Raw genomic sequence first — 24167 nt, 5'->3', positions numbered from 1 at the left:
CATCCACTTTACCATATAATTATAGGGCTTGATTCCAAAGATGAAGCATATCCAATGATCAAGTGGACCACACTGCAGTAAATAGTGTGAATTTGAATGTCTATCGTTGAAAATTTCTTAGGGGCCATAGAAGTTTTGGATCCGTGTAATTTTTGTTTTTTACCTTCATTGATGACTATGAGATCTTATGGACAACTTGGATGACAAATAAACATCATTGTGGGCCCTAGCAAGTTTTCAACGATAGGAATCATTGTCCCCACTGCTTTCTATGGTATGGTCCACCCAAGCTTTGGATCTGTCTAATTTTTGAGTACATGACCTCAAATGATCTCGCCAAATGGATGGACCGTGCGGATATAACACATACATCATGGTGGGGTCCACAGAACTTGGTGACATCCAAGCCACCGAGGTTGGCACGCCCACACATAGCACCTAATCCGCTTTCACTCCCTATAAAGGGACACGGATTGCATCCTACCCCCGCCCGGACGGATTACCATCCAGGCAAGGATCTGTGGGGCCCACCATGATGTAAGTGTTTTATCCATGTCGTTCATCATTTTTCTCAGATCATTTTAACGTATGAGCCAAAAACTGAGGCAAGTATAGGGCTTAAGTGGACCACAAACTAGGGATTGAACGTCCACCATTAAAAACTTCTTGGAAGCTGGAGAAGTTTTAGATCAAGCTGATATTTGTTTTTTCACTTCATCAACGTCTACATGACCTTATGAATAGGTTGGATGGTAAAAAAGCATCACGATGGCCCTTAGGAAGGTTTCAACGGTGGGTGTCATTATCACTGTATCTTCCTTTGGTGCGGTCCATTGGAGCTGTGGACCTGCTTCATTTTTATGATTAGATCTTAAAACGATCTTAGAAAAGCGATGAACGGTGTGGATAAAATACTTACATCATGGTGGGCCCCACAGAGCCCTGCCCGGACGGATTACTGTCTGAAAGGGGGTAGGACGCAATTCACATCCCTGTAAAAGGGGGACGCGGATTGCGTACTGAGTAACTCAACACGCTAAGTGTACTGAGTAAAGTCTGTGGGGTCCACCATGATTTACATATTTTATCCACTTCGTCCATCCTATTTAACAGATAAATTTAGGGCTCTAACCCAAAAACTAAGTACATCTAAATCTCAAGTGGACCTCACCACGGGAAAGTGTGAATTGAAATTCTACCGTCCAAAATTTCTTGGGGCCACGGAACTTTTGGATCAATCTTTTATTTGTGTTTTCCCTTCATCCATGTCTGTGTGATCTTATGAACAGGTTGGATGACAAATAAACATCACTGTGGGCCTTAACAAGGTTTCAACAATGGAAGTCATTATTCCCACCGTTTCTTGTGGTGTGGTCCACTTGAGTTTTGGGAATTCTTCAATTTTTGGCTCAACCACTGAAATGAGCTGGAAAAACGTATGGACGGTGTGGATAACCCACACACATTCACATTAGGCCCAACTGAGTTTACTCAGCACGATAAAAGCGTACTGAGTAACTTAGTACGCAATCCGATTCAATAAAAGGGTTTCAAAACCCGAAACCCCTCACTAGAAAAAGCCGATAGAAGAGGTTCTAGAAGGGAACCTTAAAATCTCGAAAAATCTCTCAAAATTTCTTAAGATTTCGCATATTCTTCGCCGAGATTTGCCCATTACTTCCGATCAACGATCCTATTCTACAGGTACATACTTCCAAAAGTTTCTTTTTTCCCGATTTTTTTTGGTATTTACATGGCCCCCGATATTATCGTCCCTTTTATTGTCGAAAAGGAGTTGTCGGCTACAGCTATCCCTTGACAAGGCCGCGATTTTTGGTCAACAACTGTATTTTACATTAAAAATCGATAAAATCGCCGAATATTCGCTGATATTAGGAAGAGAAACGAAAAAAGTGAGTTTCGGTGTCGCAACTCCAGCAACACCAATAATATTGGCGATATTATCAATTTTTCGCCGATAATATGAACACTGGGCGTAGCTAATGCCTCACACTTCAGAGGGGTGAATGCTATGCTACACGCTATTCGTTATTTAAAACACTGGCCATAGCCTAAAAATCAGGCTGGTACATATGGACCACAAATGCACATTGAAGCATTGTTCAATTCTCTAATGAGTGGATAGCATGATCTTTGGGCTAGGGCATGGCATGTCTAGTGAGCATCTTAGCTTGCACATGTGATGCATGACCGATGCATAAACCAAATAACATGTGAGATCAAGTAGTAGAATTAAGACAATTAATAATAAAATACAAGCATTGCCATAATCATCACGAATCCCATGAAAACCAAAAGAACATCATGCATAATTCTAGCCTAAGTTACCAACATCATCATACAAAATCATTAAATAAAAAGAAACTAAGATCTAATGAATGTAGGGATATCCAATTAGCATAGGGTATAGTCTATTTCAAAGTAGAAAACCTAATATAATATAGGATAAAAATTAAGGTTTGGGTAATTTGGGAAAGTAGGAAAGAGTTTTTAAGGTTTAGGTTTCAGGAATGGAAGAAAAGGGTTTTGATATAAGGATGATGGAAAACCAAAAGAAGCAAGGCATGGCTGTACAGCCAACCCGAAGGATCCACATGTGTGGCCGTACGGTCACATGTGTGGCGTGCGATGGATGAGTTTAGGTCGGTTAGGTTTGTGATGCAGGACATGGAAAATTAAATATGATATACGAGATCTCAGGCTTTAGATCATACTAATTGAAAACAATCCATAGTAATTCCACATCCTACACAAAAGCTCAAACATTCAAGTAAAGGGGAATCTGCACGGGTCGAGGCCTACACAGGTTAGGGCTAGATCTGTTAAAATTATAAATCAAACGATGCTCAAAGATAAGTAGTAATCATCCACACATGCACAGCAATCAGTCCCTAATCTAAGGGATTCACCAATTTCAATTCAAGGAACCCTAGGGGTGAGAAAATGGGCAAATAATTAAAGGATAATGCAATCTAGGGTTAGGATTTATGAAAAACTGGTATGAGAGGGTAAAATAAGAAAAGAAGAAAGCCTGAACCGGAAGACAGTTCCCGCGCGCAGACAGCAACAATGGCCCAGACGCATGTGCATGTGATCACGGCCGCACATGTGTGGGGCCCACTATTCAGAAAAAGGCCACCTTGGCCCTAGTCGGCCAGGGATGGACTCCAAAACTCCCAAATCTCAGCTCAATCCGATGCACAATTTGTGCGTGGTGATCCACCGAAGTTTCAGCCCTCCTGCAGGGCCAGATTCTGAAAATCTGCTGTACAGAGAAAAACGGCTGCAACTATTGATGGATTTGCAGATGGAATGCTTGTAAGAGGAGAAATATGGATGGAAGAAGGTGGGGGCAAATCAGGATAGATGTGGCTCCGCACCACGATAGTTAGCCCTTCGAAGAAGGGAGGGCTTCGCACCCAATTAAGTTTTCATAACTCGGAAAGGAATAAGAAAACGCAACAATTTTTATTCATCTTCATTGAATCAAAAGAACTACAAGGGGTGCTTATTTATAATAAAACCCTATACCCCAAAACTCGCGCCATGTGGGCAACCTATTACTTGGCGATGAAGTAAACTAAAATAAAAACCAATCAAAGAAATGTAAAGCATTTATGATGTTCTAAATAATATAAATAAGCAAAACCTAAAGTATGAACTTAATCCGACTAGTGGGCCATGATAATAAGATCCCATGATCAGCTTTACTTGACTATCGGGCCCACTCTCTTGAACCAAAACTTCGTCTTCTAACCAGGAGGCCCTCGTTGGACGTCGTCATCAAGCCAAATCGACAGTGGGGCCCTCCTTTTCCTTGCATACATGCGTAGGGGGCGGCGTACGTCCGCGTGATGTCCTCATCAGTTTGGGATTGTAAATAGCCAAAGGAAAGATGGGTTTAGGAGAATATGAGGGCTTATGATGGAAAAATCGAAGAACTTGAAGAAAATACCTGGATGGAGGGGAAATGATATGGTGTAGGGAGACCTCGCGCCTTCGTTGAGACCTCGCGCCTTCATTGATGAAGATTAACCTCACACCAATCTCCCTTCCAAATCGCATGAAAGTATCTTCAAATCGCATAAAGATGGAAAAAGAAAGCAAGAACTTTTTCTCTTTTTCTATCACAAAATCCAATAAGGAGTGTCACACGCTCACCCTATTTTATAACTCCAAGAAAGTTCAAAAATTATAATATACACCATATTTTGTGAATTTTAACAAAAATAGCCCTAGTCTAACTAAAAACACTCATAATGGTGTCCAAACATAACATAAACAAAACTAAATCATATAAGCTAATAAAATCTAAGAAAAACTAGCGTGGACAATCCACGATCAATGGCCCAATAATGTAATCCAACGGCTCGATCATCACGTCCCTCCGATCCAACGGTCTGGATCACTCCATAAAGCAGCCCATGTGCATCTTCCCAATGTGGGGTCTTGTAGATGCTCGCACATGCATATGAGGTCTTCAACACGATCACGGATACTTCCCTAGCCACAGGGAAATCGGTGTAGCCCGCCTTCTCCTCTGATATGTATGTAAGGTTTTACGTGAAGTGATGTTCTCATCAACATGCATGCCACCTCAGCTAGTTGAACCACAAGTCCAATGAAAATTCACTCACACAAGTCCATTAGAAGGCTCTGAACACTAAGTGGAAACTTCTTGATTCCAAGATACCTCAAATGTCATGTACAACTTTATAAGTGTTCTTGACTATTCTAAAATGTTTATCCACTTAAAATTTTCCTATATTAACATCATATGCACCATACAAGTTTTGGCAAGGGACTGGTTATCATTCTCAAGTATGTGCTTAGAACATGAGAAACACTCCTCCCATGAGCAATATGAAATAGCAACCAAATCTGGCATCACTAGTATTCTCACCTTAAAAGGATTGAATTATCATATCTAACTTCAAACCAAATTAAACCAGTGAAAAAAAAAATGAAAATGAAATTGTCTAGTATATATAAGAAAGTCACCAACAAAAGAGGGTTAAATTTCAGAAACTTACTAGCATCAATATCTACTCCGAGAATGCTTCGACAAGAGAACTTTTTTGCTACAAATAAGAAAAAACAATAACATAATATGTAAGTAGAATGTATTGGTAAGAAGATCCAAAGTAACAGATCGAAACAAAAAGATTTTCCAAACCTAAATCCACAGAGACTATTCGAGTAAACCATATTTTATTAGTAGCATCAAGCCATAGAGGGAAGACGTTAATCCATAGAAACGTAAAAGATGGGGTTGAATAAGATCAAGAATGTATTCACAAAGCAAACATTTAGGGCCCGTTTGGCCACCTGCATTAAGTGGGATTCGATGGGATTGCATTCGTCGTCCCATCTAATCCACCATACAGTCATGTTTGGAGACAAATTTTCAAACCGGGATAATGTTCTTTGGGTCTCTGATGGGGACATCACGCGCACACGCGCACTCACGCCGCCACCCCTACGCACGTACGTACGCAGAAGGAGGACCCCACCATCGATCTGGCTCGATGACGACGTCCAGGGAGGGCCTCCTAGCTAGAAGACAAGTTTTGGTTCAGAAAAGTGGCCCGATAGTCAAGAAAAGCCCACCATGGGATCTCATGATCGTGGCCCACTCGTCGGATTGGTTTTATATTTTAGGTTTTGCTTATTGTTGTTATTTAGAACATCATGAACGCTTTAGATTTCCTCGTTTGGTTTTTATTTTAGTTTACTTCATCGCCAAGTAATAGGTGTCGCACATGGTGCGAGTTTTTGGGTATAGGGTTCTCCCTATAAATAGGTACCCCTTGTAGTTCTTTTCATTCATTGAAGTTAATAAAAAATTCCTGCTTTATTTTTCTGCTCTCTTCGTGAGTTGTGAAAGAATTCAAAAGTGGGTGCGAAGCCCTCCCTTTTCGAAGGGCTAACTACCGTGGTGCGAAGCCACATCGATCCCCATTCACCCCCATCTTCCACCATCTTTTTTTTCCATCTTCCCCCACCATCCGTACTTCGAATTTGTCCTTTTGTTGCATTAGATTTCTTCATTGAAGCAGGTTTCCAGATTTCGGCCCGCAGGCGAGCTGAAACTTCGGCGGAGCACCACGCACAAACCGTACATCGGATCGATCTGAAATTTGGAGGTTTCGGAGTCCATCCCTGGCCGACCAGGGTCAAGGTGGCCTTTTTCTGAATAGTGGGCCCCACACACGTGCGGTCGGGATCACGCGCACGTCCGTTTTGGCCATTGTTGCTGTCCACACGCGGGATCATCTTTTGGCTCAGGTTTTTATCCTCTTTTATCCTCTCATAGCCGTTTTTCATGAATCATAACCCTAGATTACATGATCCCTAATTGATTTGCCCCTTTCTATCACCTTAAGGTTCCTTGAATTGAAATTAGGGAATCCCTTGGATTAGAGACTGATTTTTTTATGCATGAGTAGTTGATTTTATTTCCCTTTGACATCGTTTGGTTTCTAATTTTTATTGGTCCAGTCCTAGCCTGTGTCGACTTGGACCCGCATAGATTCCCCTTTAATTGAATGTTTGGATTTTCATGTGAGATGTGGAATTTGCGTGATTGTTTCTGAATTGGTGTGATCTAAGCCTGAAATCTTGCATATCATATTTAATTTTCCATGTCCTGCATCAAATTTGGTATCAAAGCCTAGGGTTCTTATAGGGGAATTCACCACATATTTAGGGTTTAGTTTGTTTGAGTCCTTCATGCATTCAGTCCATCATATATAGCTGAATTTTAGTAACAGTGTGTAGTCTCCTTCATATAGAGTTTCGTAGGGTCATTTAGTTTTTAGACGCATATAGTTGTCATAGCAGGTCCTTAGGTTGAGCAAGTCAGTGTATGCCCACACGTACGGGTCGCGGTTTCGGTTTGCACCCTACACTAAACATGGAACAATTGCAAGAGTCACTAAACAAGATATCTCAGACGTTGGAGTCTATGATTAAGCGCTTGGAAATGGACCAATGCTGTGAACAGCTTGATGTACGCATTACCCGACTAAAGACCATCGCTAGGACAAACCCCACCATTGGGGTAGATGTCCAATCTCAAGCAGGTGGCCTGGAGGATACACCAATGAATGGAGTTGGTCAAGGAATCAATTATGGGTGTACACCCAGACACCCACCCCATGAGAGATATAAAGACCACTATTTTGAGGGGTACAACATGTGTGGCCTTGTGGCTGGAGAGAGTGCACCGGCGGCTAGTGTAGAGTTACCCACTGAGGCCATTCCGGTAATGGATGAGTTACGTGATATCTTTCCTGATGATCTACCGGATGAGTCCCCTAGGAAGGATATAGAGCACACCAGAATATGGGACATCGTAATACCTACAACCGAGTTCACGTTGAATAAGTTTGTCGATAGGTCCACAGGTCTAAGTCCTTGTGAAGTCGTTACTGATTATAAACCTAGGAAACTTATTGATCTTGTCCCTATGTCACTGTCCCATAGGCCGTCAGAGTCTGCAGAGTCTTTTGCGCATCACATTCATTCATGGCATCAAGAAATCAGGCAGAAGATCATGACTAATAATGAACATTGCACATTTTATACAGACCAGCATAAATGTTTCAAAGGATTCAATATTGGGGACTCTGTGATGGTCTGCATCAGGCCCGAGCGGTATCCTTCGAGGGCCGTTCGTAAGTTACACGCGTGTAGCGCTGGACCCGTCAAAACTATAAAACGAAACGGTCTCAATGTGTATGAGATAGATCTTTCACCTTTCATGGGAATTAGTTTCACATCCGATGTGGAGGATTTAGTTACTTTTCAGAGAACCACTGATACTTTGTCCGGCCCTTCGCCCACCCATCCTGATTCCTCATATTTATCCCTTGAACCATGGCCCCTTCCCAACCCATTTTCCCAACCTCTACCTCCCATATCTACTTTTCCTAACTTTTTTTCTCAGCCTCTACCTCCCATACCTACCCTTCTCGACCCATTTTTCCAGCCTCTACATCCCATACCTACCCGTCCCAACCCATTTTCCCAGCCTCTACCTCCCATATCTATCCTTCCCAACCCATTTTTTCAGCCTCTACGTCCCATACCTACCCGTCCCAACCCATGTTCCCAGCCTCTACCTCCCATACTTACCCATCCCGACCCATCTTCCCCGCCTCTACCTCTCATACCTATCATTCCCGACTCATTTTCCCAGCCTCTATCTCCCATACCTAACCTTCACACACCCAAAAAGGAAATAGAGGATATCCAGGACCATCAGATAGTTTCAACGTCGGACGGCGGGTTTCAGAAGTACGTGGTTAAATGGAAGTCACGCCCAGCTTCAGACAGCACTGAGGAGGAGCTTCAGAGACTTGATCCTGACATCCTGAAGCGGTTCAGGAGTTTTATTTCGCCAGTGGCGAAATCTTTGCAGCCGGGGAGAATTGATGGGGACATCACGCGCACACGCGCACTCACGCCGCCCCCCCTACGCACGTACGTACGTAGAAGGAGGACCCCACCATCGATCTGGCTCGATGACGACGTCCAGGGAGGGCCTCCTAGCTAGAAGTCAAGTTTTGGTTCAGAAAAGTGGCCCGATAGTCAAGAAAAGCCCACCATGGGATCTCATGATCGTGGCCCACTCGTCGGATTGGTTTTATATTTTAGGTTTTGCTTATTGTTATTATTTAGAACATCGTGAACGCTTTAGATTTCCTTGTTTGGTTTTTATTTTAGTTTACTTCATCGCCAAGTAATAGGTGTCGCACATGGTGCGAGTTTTTGGGTATAGGGTTCTCCCTATAAATAGGCACCCCTTGTAGTTCTTTTCATTCATTGAAGTTAATAAAAAATTCCTGCTTTATTTTTCTGCTCTCTTCGTGAGTTGTGGAAGAATTCAAAAGTGGGTGCGAAGCCCTCCCTTTTCGAAGGGCTAACTACCGTGGTGCGAAGCCACATCGATCCCCATTCACCCCCATCTTCCACCATCTTTTTTTTCCATCTTCCCCCACCATCCGTACTTCGAATTTGTCCTTTTGTTGCATTAGATTTCTTCATTGAAGCAGGTTTCCAGATTTCGGCCCGCAGGCGAGTTAAAACTTCGGCGGAGCACTACGCACAAACCGTACATCGGATCGAGCTGAAATTTGGAGGTTTTGGAGTCCATCCCTGGCCGACCAGGGTCAAGGTGGCCTTTTTCTGAATAGTGGGCCCCACACACGTGCGGTCGGGATCACGCGCACGTCCGTCTGGGCCATTGTTGCTGTCCACACGCGGGATCATCTTTTGGCTCAGGTTTTTATCTTCTTTTATCCTCTCATAGCCGTTTTTCATGAATCATAACCCTAGATTACATGATCCCTAATTGATTTGCCCCTTTCTATCACCTTAAGGTTCCTTGAATTGAAATTAGGGAATCCCTTGAATTAGAGACTGATTTTTTTATGCATGAGTAGTTGATTTTATTTCCCTTTGACATCGTTTGGTTTCTAATTTTTATTGGTCCAGTCCTAGCCTGTGTCGACTTGGACCCGCATAGATTCCCCTTTAATTGAATGTTTGGATTTTCATGTGAGATGTGGAATTTGCGTGATTGTTTCTGAATTGGTGTGATCTAAGCCTGAAATCTTGCATATCATATTTAATTTTCCATGTCCTGCATCAGTCTCCCGCCCATACCGCGGGTCAAGGGGAAGGATTTGGCAATCCTTCATGGATTGAGAGAGTCCTGCAATTATTCATCCAAAGGCATGGGTGGTTTGCATCCTACGGTGGTGAGTGAAAAGGCCCGGCTCCGTGGGTCCTACCATGATGATAATGGTGGAATCCATGCCGTCCAAAATGATGTTCGGGTCATTTCAGGGCATCTACCGGAAAAAGAAGTCGAGTAGGAAATGGAATGGACCACTATCGGGAATGAACTGCTGCATCCTCTAGTGTGGTCCAATGGATCTGTGACTTGCCTCATTTTTTGGGATCATACCGTAAAAAAACAAACTGGAAATGGATGAACGGCGTGGATATTTTTTATTTAATCACAAGGGGCCGCACCAACATGAATCTACGTCCGATATTATCTTCTCACATGAATTCGACGTAACCCGCTTCCACTTCCCCAACTAAGTGACATCCACATGAATCAAGCGACTTGGGTATGACGCTTGACTGTGGGCACCCTGTGCTGTATGTGATTACATCTACTCTGTCCATACATTTTAAAAGAAGTTTAGATCGTTAGCCTAAAACTGAAACATTTCCCAAGCTCAAATGGACCACACCACCGGAAACAGTGTGAATTGAACATCTACCATTGAAAATTTCTTGGGGACCACAGAAGTTTTGTATCAATCTGATATTTGTGTTTTCACTTAATCCATGTCTTTGTGATATTATGAACAGGTTTGATGAAAAATAAACATAATTGTAGGCCATAGAAAGGTTTCAACGGTGGAAATCATTATTCTCATATCTTCCTATGGTATGGTCCACTTGAGATTTATATATACCTCATTTTTTGTCTCAAACACTAAAATGATCTGAAAAAAAGGATGGACGGAGTGGATAAGACAATACACTCACAATGGGCCCAACTGAGTGTACTCAGTACGATAAGAGTGTACTGAGTAACTCAGTACGCAATCCGATTTCATGTGGGTTTCCTGTGAAAGCCTTTCGCAGGATCATCGTGCGAAGGAGAGCTAGCTGGCGCCCACTGTGATGTTTATGGGAAATCCACCACGTTCATCAGTTTTTGAATAATATGTTATGACATGGAACCATTATGGGCCACACGACAGATGATTGAATGTCCACCATTGAGACATACGTGGGGCCACACAAGATTTGAAACATGATAACTTATAAGTTTTCACCAATATGTGTATAGAATTTACTTTGTGAATGGTATAGATGGTATATAAAAAACATGGTGGACCTAGGAAGGTTTCAACGGTAGGAATTTACCTACACACGTTTATCTGATGCACGGCTCACATGAGTTTTGGATTTAGATCATTTTCGAGCACATCACCTAAAATGATATTGCAAACCTGTTGGGCGTGGTGGATTTCCTATATTCATCATGGTGGGTCCCACTAAACTTCACGTCACATGAAGTTCATGCGAAAGTGGTTCGTGGGAAATCCGCATCCATATCCGAAGGAGATTCAAAACCATTCAGTAGGACAGCTGAATACAAAAAGAACTGTTTCTCTCTTCTCATGGACAGAGAGGAGCAGAGCTACCTTCGGGTTCCAGATGCCCTATAGGACGCACGGCTCGATACGTCTTACAACCATACCGTCAATGGGAGTTGATGTTGACGATACAGCTCGCTCCCTCCATTGTCGTCAAGTATGGAAGGAGTTAGACGTGTATAAAGGGGCCTTGGGCATGGAGGCAAACGTGCATTTTGGGCCCATACCAGGCTAAGGTATATGTTGTACCAGGCTAAGGTATGTGTTGTATGTCTTTCGTAATGGTTTTCTCTTTCCTTCCTCCCGCCACAGTATCTCTCCCACCCAACGGTAATGGCGAGATGGTATCTGTAAACCACAGTGGGCGTTCACGTGTTTGGACTTCATTTGGGGAAGACTCAATCGAATGTGCACAAACCAAGTTCCATTTTCAATGTCTTGCCAATGATCCTAACCGCGTGCAGGGTCATATGTAATCCACGGTGGCCAACCATCCACTTGATTATTCAACAAATGGATGGTATGGATGAACAAAATCAGTTATATGTTTTGTAATACTCCATCCCTACTGTTTCCCACCACGTAAGAAAATATTTTCATTTATATTTTCAGTTTGGAATACACTTTGAAGATCCTTCTTGTTGTCATCAGAATTACGAGTATGTTGTGATCACCCCTTATCGGATTGCTTTTTTCCATATTTGTGATTACTATTTTTCCATATCACTTCATTCTATATGGATCTATTTTATGATTGTATTATCATATAGGGTGTGTGTACATGAGTGTCTTATTAAAATATTGGAGATTAAATCTCATATATGGGTGTGTATATGGACACGTAATAAGGATTAAATCTCATACATGCAGCCGGCCCTTTGGTCAGGGTGGGACCTTCCTGGGCATGCTTTAGCCATGTGTGTTTACCCGAATATGCGTTTCTAGTTGTTTCTGAAATGGTGTCCTATCCACTGTGCATGTTGCATGCATGTTTGTCAATCCAGACGGTCCAATTATTAGACCAAAATGCAGAAAGAGTAAATAAATGGACGGCTTGGAAGATCTTGACCTTCAAATGTCAGTTTTTGAATTTGGAGTGTTCTGAATCGTTATGTTAACGATCCAAGTTGTGTCATAAAATGCATGATGTGGGCATTACTTCTGGATGATTGTCCATCAAAAGTAGGCCCCATGACCTTTTTAATGGGTTGGATTTGAGGTAGATGGACCCAGCATGTATGGTGGGTGAGTAACCAACTCGTTGAACTAACCTAAAACGCAGAGAGAGTGTCGAACCGAAAATAAAATTGGAAATAAAGTGGAAGAAGGGTGTTAGATATTATACATGGGACAGTCAATCGTGGATCAGGACCGTCCATTCATTCTATGCCACTATTTTCAACCTACCTGTCCATTACATGAGTGGAAATGAGTCGTTCTGTCCATGGATTATAACAAGATGATAAACACCCAAAGCAGCAAAATCATCCTAACAGTGAATTTTTACTATTTAGCCTTCCAACTGTGGTGTGGAATGAATGAACAGTCCAGATTGACGATGGATAGTTTCACGCGTTGCATTCCCTCTAGACGTTGTTATGAAAAGATGCAATTGCTTGTGTGTAAAATATGAATAATCATATGCAGTCGACAGAGCATGTGTTCGAATACATGAAATCCGAGGAATGATCAAATATCTGTCATCCATGGATTTTGAAGGGCTATTGATGGCTTCACCCACATAATGAATGGACACATTGCTTTTCAACCCATGAGTGTGTGATCAGCTCAGACCTCTCACAGAATGGCAACTTTTAAACTTTTACAAAGGCTATTTACCATTGTAAAAAGGCAATGCCACGTCTCTTATTAGGTTAATAAGAATCCTTTTTAAACCTTGGTTAGTACAAAAGTTATTTTGCATTAGTGGTTTTTCGATTTAGCAGCGTTTGTTACAAGTGGGCCCTACTGTAACATGAATCACATGATTCCAAGGCTCTCAACAGTAGATGTGGGTTTTCAATTCTCACAACCTTGGCCCATGTTTCTGTAATCCGGACCATTAGTCTGTTGCCTTCCACAATGTCTCAATCTGTGGCCCACAAACATAAGCTTAAAAATTGAGATACAGCAGCAGTCAACATTCATCAAAAGAAAATCTAAGATTGGATGGCTAGGATCTTCCAATCTGAGTGGGAGATTTAGTTCAGGGACCATCCATGTTGGGATGTAACAGGACAATGGTTTCGAATATTAAAGAGTGGGCCCCACTTGTGAGAAGTGAAAATCTGGTTGAGTTGAGTGTGTCATTCGCCATGTGGGACTCACGTGCGGAGATAGTTAAATGATTGGAACCGTCCAATCTTCTCGATGCTAGCTTTAATAATCTACGCTGCAATAATCAATGATCATGACCTTTGATCTGTGGAGCTAGAATGTGGACCGTTGAAAGTGCTCTTTTCAATACTTTTTTAGATCCATCTAAACATAGGGATGATAAGAATCACCCTATCAGTATAAGTTTCTCATCAGACCATCTCGGCACATAGGCCCCAGTGGCTCAAAACGTGCAGGAGAGTTGCGGCACATGCAAAACGAACTCAACCCGCCCACACGCTGCAAGGGGAGTTATTTGATACTCTCGCAGAGCACGACCCTTAATAGTCAGTCACTCAGAGAATGCAGACGTGGCCTCCATCAATACAAATTAAAAAGACTAACTCGTGGAACTCACCGTTGCTGCTGAGTCACAGTCCGTCACAGTCCCAAAACAGCGTGAGGATTGGACCATGAGTTAGCGTTCTTCCTATTGTGCCCAACCAGCCTTGTCATGAATATAATGTTAGAAGTTAAAATAATTATGAATGTTCTTGCATGATGGATTTTAATGGTGTGATCTTTTTCCACCATCACACCACTTGAATGATAGTTTTACACACATGAAAGTGATAAATAAGTTATGGAATTTAATGGTGTAATCCTTTACATGTACATTGAAGGCCAACCGTCAGTCAATTTGGGTGGACCATTATCCTTGAGGCGTAGGTGATAAACAAGTAATGGATGACTTGGATGAAGTAGAAGTGGCTGCATGCATATTTATTCTTGCCGCGGGAGCATGTGTCTCTACAATTGGTGAATACTCTCGTACGTACATGTTTAGACAACCATCTAGACAAGGCAACGAAGAACGATCTAGATTCATCAACTCCATTGTGCGTACTAATGACACAGACTGTCTAACTCAACTTAGGATGAGTCGAAGAAGTTTTTTCCGCCTTGCTCAACAGTTACGAGGTAAGACACATTTATGTGATAGTAGGAATGTATGCCTTGAGGAGCAACTAATACTCTTCCTGCACACTATTGGACAGTGTACGTAATCGGGTGTTAGGACACTGATTCATATGTTCTGGTGAAACGGTGAGTCGCCACTTCCATCGTGTACTTGATGCAATCCTCTCCCTCTACCCCGATTACGTTAACCAAGCTGGACCAGAAACACCTCATGAGATAGCTTCGAATCCCAATTGGGCAACATACTTTCAGGTAACACTTGTACTTTTGAATTTTCAAAACAATAATGCCTACTTAAACTTTAACACCTTAATAATGACAATGTTAATCTCTATTTAGGACTGCGTTGGTGCAATCGATGGAACCCACATTCTTACCCATGTACCAGCCCTTGACACTACGAGCTTCCGGAACAGGAAAGGGTTTCTATCCCAAAATGTACTCGCGGCTTGCTCATTTAAAATGCAAATTTTATATGTTCTGGCTGGTTGGGAAGGTTCGGCTTCAAATGCTAGGGTTCTTCATAATGCCCTCACCCGTATAGATGATCCGTCAATGGTCCCACACGGTAACATTCACGAATGAAAACCAATAACTATCTCTGTGTAAATTTTACTTCTAAGCCTGCACCTAAGCACGTTCATCCAATGATAATTGTAGGAAAATATTATGTTGTTGACGCTAGATATGCACATTCGCCGGGTTTTATGGCTCCTTATCATGGTGCTTGTTATCATCTACAAGAGTATCGAACCGGAAAAGCTCCTGCGAACAAAGAGTTATTTAACTATCGTCACGCACAACTCCGGAATGCAATTAAACACTGTTTTGGTGTTGTAAAAGCTCGTTTTCCTATATTGAAGACGGTTGTTCCGTATTCGTACAAAACGCAAGTTAAAATTGTAGTGGCGTGCTTTGTGTTACATAATTTCATACGTTTGGAGGACGAGTCTACTGAAAGCCTTCCTGCTGCTGGGATATCTGAAGGAGATTTAGAAACTAACCCGACGCCGAATGAGGTTTCATTGAACGATGAGAGACAATGGTTGGTTCAAGTAACCCAGCAGCAAAAAGATGCATGGATTACCGTGCGCGACGAAATTGCCGATCGGATGTAGGCGGACTCCCAAACCACCAGTAGGAATTTATAAGACCTTTTCAAAATGTTATTAATAACGGTTAATGATAAGAATATGTAGTATAGCTTTAGAATCTCCTTTGTTAGAATATGAACTTTTTGTGGTTTTTCTGGAATGTATAACATCCGCATGCACATTTTCACGGCGCAATGTTCTAATTGCTAAGTATTTTGCCATAGTTAGTAATGACAATATTAACTATATCTTATTTTCATAGGTGAGATGGCTGAGTCGTGGAGATCTCCTCAGAAGACACCTTCACCATCCCCTGCTAGAGATTCACCTAGACCAACTCGTTGCTCACCATTGAGTAGGACTCAAAAGTCCTTAGTTGAGCCTTTAAGTAGAGCAGCGAAAGTGAAATGGACGTCTGAAATGGATGAAGTGTTATTCTCTACTTTACGTGAGCAAATTGCACTTGGTCGTAAGTCTGATAATGGGTTCAAAAAGTCAACGTATGAAGTTGCAGCAACTGAAATTACAAAACACACAAATTTGAGTGTCACATGGACGAATGTCTAAGATCGGATGAGGTATCACAAGCGTGAATACAGTGATGTGAAAGAAATGCTTTCTGTAAGCGGGTTTGGATGGGACTGCGAGCAAATGGTTATGACGGCCCCAGACGATGTTTGGAAAGGATGGCTAAGGGTAACATCTCAGTCACCACACATTGCATTATTTGAATTCTACATATTATGATATTATATAATAGTCATTTGTTTCCTGATCCTTAATCCATTTTTTCCGTAGTCTCATCCACGTGCAAATCGACTGCGGAGCAAGATGATAAATCGCTTGGATGATTTAGCTGTCATCGTCAAGGATAATCAAGCCACTGGAAGATATGTGAAAGGAAGTAGGAATTTGGGTGCCTCGTCATCTTGAGTACAACAGGATTTAAACGAGGCTTAGTCGGACACTAATGACATGATGAATGATAATGTTGATCTATCTTCGAATAATTTGGGTGATTCCGGACCGTATTTACGCTACTCAACTGACAGTCACCATTTTACTACTAACTGATCATTTCACAATAGTCCAACCCCACCTTTATCTTCTGAGACTACTCGTAGCGGTAGCTCTTCTAAGAAAAAGATGCGACCCGTTCGTCCCTATGAGGTACTCGGTACATCTATAGATAATGTTGCCAATGCAATGCGTGAATTTGGCATTCGCATGGGTGACGGTAAGGAAGCCAATTGAATGGCTAGAGTGTTAAGTGTCTTAGAAGAGGTAGAATGACTGACACAAACCGACCTATTCAATGTCAGTGAATTACTCTCCAGGGATGAGCAGCTTGCTGCCATGTTCGTTAACCTACGAGGACGAGATCGCTATGATTGGCTGAAAAAAGCCCATCTGACGGAAATAATTCACCTTAAGTTCACACACCACTCATCTTAGGATTGAGACACTACATTCTCTATGTTGGTCAAGACAATTTGCATTTTCAAGTTTAGTTTCTGTGTGTTTGAGTAATGGACTTATCTAGAATTTGCTTAAATGATACGTTGGATATTTGGATATGGTATTAGCATAAGTGGACATGTAATATTTTAAATTATCGTTGTGGTGAATATGATGTTTAGACCTTTTGGACTCGTATGATTTTCTATATCATTTTACTGATTTTTTTTTTTTTTTTACTATCTACTTACTTAAACTAATTGAATGCCCTTTGGTATGATATATGCCTATATCCTTGTATTAGAAATATTGTATGTTTTAATTGTTAATACAGATGCCGAAGGAAAAGTATTACGTTGTATATGTTGGTCGTCGACCTAGCATATATACTTCGTGGGAGGAAGTACGGCTGTAGGTCGAAGGACTTCGCGGCAATAATCATCGCTTATTTACACATTTGGAGGATGCAACGGAGGAATGGGGGATTTTCTTGAGGTCCCATACATCAATTAGATTAGGCCAGAGATGAACGATGGAGACGTCTCCCCTTACTGACATAGATTCCTGTGTAAATATTCGGACTCCGAACTCAGACATCTCAACCCAACCTCAACGTCGGACGTCAACAACGGTTACACAAGGTACATCTACGGAAAACTTGAATATAACATTCGGGACGCCAACAACGGTTTCAAAGGGTACATCCACAGATGACTTAAATCCGACCGTTGGGACGACCTTTGTTTTCTTTTTCGTTTCGATCATAGTTCTTATTTTTGCATTGTATATTGTGATCAAACTGTAGGAACTTCATTGACACTGTCTGCATGGACATTGTTATGTTACTTATGTATTGCAACTTTTAAATTGGACAGCAGTAGTCTCTCTTATGTTATATGTTTGTGTCCAAGTTAAGTATGTCTGCAATCCATGATCTATCATGTGATGGGACACAATTTTTCTTCAATTATCCCACATGCATTGGGTGTTAATATAAAGTAATTGTCGAGGTGAGGCGATAGTATACCACATACGAACAATAAGCGTGGGTCGTGTACAATCCCATCCAATCCCGAGTTTATTTGCAAACATGTATAGGGAGAAATGGGATGTTAACTTTTGCAATCCCGAGTCCACTTCCAAACATGAGTTTAGCAATCCCGAGGGTATTTGCAAAATGACTTTTGCAATCCCATGGTATCTTTCCCAAACATGACTTTACTCCAATCCCGCAGGATAAAAGTTACTCCCATATCTTCCAAACATGGCATTAAAAAGCATGGGATACACCCAATCCAGAGACAATACCTTACACATGCATTAATTGCTACTTTTTCAATTCCATCCACTTTAATCCCACCTAATGCAGGTGGCCAAACGGGCCCTTAATTCTTATGAATAAAAAAGCCAAATCATTAACTTTCAACCCCAACTCCAACGACACAAGCCTAAGTAGAGGAGATCTCGCTAACATTCAAATTGAACCTGAAGATCTCCCCTCCGAATTTTCGTGGAGCCTTAGAGATTTTAAAAATCACATGAGACCAACAGAAAAATGTTCTTATAAAATAGATTGATTGTAGAGATTAAAGTGTCAGTTGTGACTGATCTAAAGAAAAAGGGCACCATATAATTGCGACAGAAATCATACTTGTTAAATTTAACCCTTCCATTTCATCAAATCTTAAAAAATAAATAAATAAATAATCCTAGAAAATATGACTGAATGTTATAAAGTGCCAAAAAAGTGACCAAAACAAGAGATGCAGGAGCCTCCACCTGCGAGTGGCCAGCCTCAGTCGAGTGGATTTGGGTCACACGGGGCCACCAACCTTCCCAAGACAGACCACAACACTATTTGATAAAGACTGAAGTCGAGGCTGGCCATTAAGTATGGCAAGGTAGCATCACTTGGAACTGAATGAATAATACAACAGTGCCTGGGCTGGTAGGATGCATTGTCAAGGACCTATAACAATTGATGGATTTTTTTTTACGACTGAAGGGGCACTCCCAGACTCTAGTCACTAGGAAAAGGCTGATTCATAGGATTTGACTGTACAGGGATATTGGCGGCCATTTATGGCTCAGACATCGGTCCAGCAGCGCATTTATGAACTGACGATCCAGCAAGAGAAGTTCGAAAAATTCAAGTGGTGGAGAACTAATGAGAGAAACACGGAAAGTGATGCATGGACCGACGACCCACCATTAGGTGATGTTGGACTATAAATACAGAGATCCCCCTTCTTAGAAGAGAGGCAAGGCAAAGGCCACAGAGGAATTTTTTATCCTCTTGAACCTTCTCTAGAGGAGGTTTGATTTTTTACTGAGAGCCCCTAGAGGAATCTTTGGGAACCTCAAAGGGAGTCCGGTTTCAGGGCCCCTAAGAAGGATCTGACACCCGGACATACATGATGTCTATCAGACCTCTCCGACTTGAAGGCATTGCTAGCCATTTATATCCTTGTGATTATGCTTGTAATAGGAAATTTTGGCCAAAGCTCCGCCCTTGTGGCCTCTATGAATTTTAGCTTGGACAGCAGTATTTGCGTCCATTATAAAATCATGAGTGTTTTCAGTCCATCTGTGTTGGGCATGTGAATCCTTAATTGCATTAGTGACATTAATGATAGGTCACTGAGGACCATCGGACAAATCCATTTGGGCATGGGCACCATGCCTAACCCCCTGACCATCAAAGCAGAGCATTTGCAACCGGTAATGATTTTCTTATCATGGAGATTTCTCTGGCATGGTCCATTCATAGCGAGGCCCAACAGATCAATGGTCTGGATAAATATGCATATTCTTGTGAGGAAGATCATAAAATTCCTCTTAGATGTGCGTCTAAAGTAGTTTCTTTAATGTGAGCAGTTCCCTACTCCCTAGTGAGGAATTTTAATTTTTATTTTGGCGAATGACATTTTTCTCCCATGCCCATTCTTCATGCTTGCCAAGCAATTATGATTCTCACTTGGTGGTTTACCTAGCGGTTTACCACATGATTGTGCTTCGTGCCCCTACCAACTGACCATCCATGAGGAACATGACCTACTTGGCTCGCTCACCATTTGGGGACTGCATGTAATAGTTGGATTGGGGGTTAATGCCAAATGGGACTATGTTAGCATGTGAGTGGTATCAGCGTCAGTCTTTGCCATCACGGGTTCTGAGAGACAGATTAAAAGAGGAAGGTTGATGTCACATGGTAGAACTTATGCCAATCTGCCATTTAAAAACCAACCCCAAATTGCTAGGAGAAAGGCTCATCATCATCACCATTAATGTGATTATGGGATTTCATTCTCAATTTCAAAGTTATCATCAGTAATACTCACAAAGTAGCACAAAACTTTATATCACTCTAAATTTTAATCTTCAAACTACCCATCCGAACAAAAAACTAGAATAGAAAGAAATGTCTTCTGACAAAGTTTTTTGCAACAACAAAAAACTTGGAGCAAGACTTTATCACGCATTTACCACACCGAATTAATTGTGCCAGCTCATCCACAGTACACATGGCATATATGTACATCAATCCAGAGTGTCCAAACCGTGGGCCCCAATTATCCATGGACTGCGGCCCAACTCCGCGCTGACTGGACAATCCCAATGCTCTGATCTCACAGGTTGAATTTGGACTCTCAACCATTTTCTTTACAGCCATCCATTTTATGACCATTAATCGGACAATTAGGACTGATCAATGTGTCATTTTGAAGTCTGGAATGGTGCACACACATACCTCATATCTAACAAAGACATTGTATCAATTTGGGCGGGAAAAAAACTCAAAAATGACATAAAAATTACCAATGGCGATGGTAATAAGGCCTTGATTGCAGCCGATATCCAAGCAATCTTTGTCTTCAAACCATTCCTTGTTTAACATAGCGAGTCGTGGATCTTCGCTCTTGTCATGCCCAATCTGAATATGACAAATAAATAAATCAATAAAATTTAAATTTAAAAACAATTACAGAAACAGGAAAAAAAACATAAATAATGTTACAAAAAAGCACTAAATTCCCAAAACGAAAACACTCCAAAGCTGCAGTAGTTAATAAAAAGAGAATCTCGGAGTACGACTCGGAAATTGAAACGATTTCCAAGTTTCACTTGCTCGAGTCGACTCAGAACCCACCCAAGCCGACTCCCTCTACAGGAAGGCTGAAATCTTGAATCTGATTTCCTCGAAAATGAAAAGAGAAGGTAAGAGGAGAGAGAGAGAGAGAGAGAGAGAGAGAGAGAGAGAGAGGGTAGAGTTATTACACGGTAGCCATAGTAGCTTTTGTAATTTCCATAGATGAAGACGTCTTTCCTTTTTCTTTTCCTTGCATTCTGATTATTCTTCAGATTCTTCTCCTTCTCCTTCTCTTCTTCCGCCATTTGAGGCTTCTTACTGTTAAAGCGGCAAAAGAGTGAATAAGAGAGAGAGAGAGAGAGAGAGAGAGAGAGAGAGAGAGAGAGAGAGAGAGAGAGGTATTTCATAGTACAGAAGACAAAGGGTTTCACGGCATTTTTATACCCGCCAAATGCCGACTTGAAGTGGATCGGAATCGTCTACGACACATGTTTTACGTGCCGCAGACAACGCCCAAGCTGTTTGGGGCATTATGTTGTATGTGTGACATCCTGTCCGTTCATGGGGTGACGTCATTTAAAGTAAATCTTAAAAATCAACCCGATAAGAGACTAAGATTCGGTCGACAATTAGGAACAATTTAAAAGTCTAAACACTTCATGGGGTGTGGAACGCCTGAGTTTTGGATCAAGCCTGACTATTGTATTTTTTTCAAACATCCCGATGATTTGCATATGATGAATGAGCTTGATGAGGCCCAACACACAAGACCTATGGTTGGCTTACATACCCATGGAGTGGATTAGGTGGCGCCTATAAGAAGTTTTTAATGTGGGTCATTCAATCACCACTGTTTCTTTTGGTATGATCCACTAGAGATTTGGATCTATTTCATTTTTGGTCTCATGCCCAAAAATGATCCCGCTAAATGGATGCATGGTTTGGATAGAATACATGCATCAAAGTGGGCTCCACAGTAAGGGTTGCACAATCTTCGGTCAGACCGGGGCCACACCTAATCGGCTCCCCTCACCAAGACTCACATAGAGACATGGTCTTTGTGAGGCCCACCATGATGTATGCATTTTACTCACACCGACCATTCATTTTGACAGATCATTTTAGGTGTTGAGGCCAAAAAGAGTCAGATCAAAAGCTCAAGTAGACCACACTATAAGAATCAGTGACTCAAGTGGACCACATCATACCAATCAATGGGTGACGATGAAACCCACTGTTGAAACCTTCGTAAGGCCGTGGTGTTTATTTGCCATCCAACTTGTTGACAAGGTATTGCAGACCTGGATGGAGGGAAAAAAAAAATATCAGCTTGATCTAAAAAGTTGTGACCTCTAAGAAGTTTTTAATGGTAAGCGTACAATCCCTACTGTTTCCTTAGTTCACTTGTGCCTTCAATTTATCTTCTTTTGAGCTCATCGCTTAAAGGATGTACACCTTGGATATAATACATACATCACGGTGGGCACAGAGAACCCCTACCAGGACCATCCACCATGGCAACTAGAATCCTTGGTTTCACCACCCCACTTTCTGACATGGTCCGATGGCTATAGTCGTTTACATTTTCTTTAATTTCATAAAAATATTCTCTATAGTGGCCCATTTGTCGTAGATTTCACAATGGGAACAGTATGGATCATCAAACACTTAGCATGTGGGCCCGTGAAAGCAGCGACACAGGCTAAATTCTTCGTCACGACAAAGGCAAAACAAACAGGAGAGATTCAACAAGGGAATCGCATGCGCACGTGCTAGCGAATCAGGACTTAGATAGTTGGGTCATTCCTTCGACGGGCACACACGTGCACTTTAGACATAGGCCTGTTATTTTCAACCATCGTTTCTTTTTATAGAAGCAAGCATGTCAACCGCCAACACTAGGGCCAACAAGGTGCCTTAGAGAATACAAGCACTAACCCCAAGGTCTGGCTCTTGTGACCCCATAGACCAACGAGGTCAATCCACTCCTACAACAGTAGCAAAAGGCCAACCGGCCCAACCAGGCCCTAAGAGGTCGGAGCTTGGACCTCTAAACTAGGCTAGAGGGCCAAACCCGGGCTTAAAATCTAAGCCCAGTGTTCGGGCCATGCTAACCATAAAGTGGGCCATCATTATATAACAAGAATGAATGGTTTAAAGACAAATGTGAGCTATTCTCTTTCACAGTGCATATTCGTTGGTTACATTTTTTATTGGTCTAGTTCAAATGGTTCATCATTTAAATTACTTTCTATTAGATCTGTATAGCAAAATTGACGGATCATCCATGCATCAATAATGGAGATTTGCTTTAATCTTAAAGCGTACCTGATTGGGAAGACATTCTCGATTCCTCGACGTAGCCGACGGGAATCCTGGTCTTCCACACCTCACACCTTTAGGAAAACCTTCAATGGGACTAGGGTTTTCTCTCTTATGTTAGTGATGGGACCAAAACATCTATTTATAAGAAAGAGGGCTAGAAGCTTACCCATCACACTTCTAGCCTCTACGATCTCCTCACATCTTATGTTTTCATATCTGGCTTAATGACCGAGTATAAGGATTGCAGTTCAAGCGTCCCGCCCCAAACATATATACAATGACCACAACTGAAGTGGGGCCTACTGAATCGCTCAATCTGAATAATCTAACGGTCAGATCTAAACCGATGATCATGTGTGGCCCACCTGATAGGAGTCTTGCACTTTTCTCATCACTCTAGGCTATATAGCCAAGGCTTAGAGGACTAGGGTTGGGCTATGGTATGGTTGTCTTGGCCCATCAACACCCCTAAACTCCTGCCCAATTAATTATTGACCATAGACACTCCGAACCGACTTAATGAGAGGAGTATAATTCTAAACTAACTACTAACGAGCAGGCTCAATATTAGAGTTTTGAAAATATTATAGAAAATTTTAAATCTTCAAAGGTCCATATGGTTGGTGGATTAAACATTGCCAATATATATTTAGATATTATTAAGTTTTTAAAGAGAATTAAAATCAGATATTT

The 24167-nt window shown here is 41.7% G+C and overlaps 1 protein-coding gene across 3 annotated transcripts in view; it reads right to left on the bottom strand.

The window, feature by feature from the left end:
- LOC131227548 (probable RNA methyltransferase At5g51130) overlaps nt 1-21520 on the bottom strand; it is a 51733-nt gene extending 30213 nt beyond the window's left edge. The window contains exons 1-4 of one of the 3 annotated variants that reach the window (XM_058223350.1): nt 21338-21468; nt 21155-21249; nt 20879-20993; nt 5055-5102 (exon numbers count right to left, since the gene is read on the bottom strand). In XM_058223350.1, coding sequence (XP_058079333.1) covers nt 5055-5102; nt 20879-20957 — 127 coding nt within the window. In that variant the 5' untranslated portion in view covers nt 20958-20993; nt 21155-21249; nt 21338-21468. Of the gene's footprint in view, nt 1-5054; nt 5103-20878; nt 20994-21154; nt 21250-21337 lie in introns of all 3 variants that reach the window. The other 2 variants (XM_058223347.1, XM_058223349.1) reach the window with 2 other exon arrangements.
- Between the last annotated feature and the right edge of the window lie 2647 nt (nt 21521-24167).

Source organism: Magnolia sinica, chromosome 15 (assembly GCF_029962835.1).
Source record: "Magnolia sinica isolate HGM2019 chromosome 15, MsV1, whole genome shotgun sequence".
NCBI lineage: Eukaryota > Viridiplantae > Streptophyta > Magnoliopsida > Magnoliales > Magnoliaceae > Magnolia > Magnolia sinica.
The sequence above is the reverse complement of the archived record's forward strand: the minus strand, read 5'-3'. Positions and strand labels throughout refer to the sequence as shown.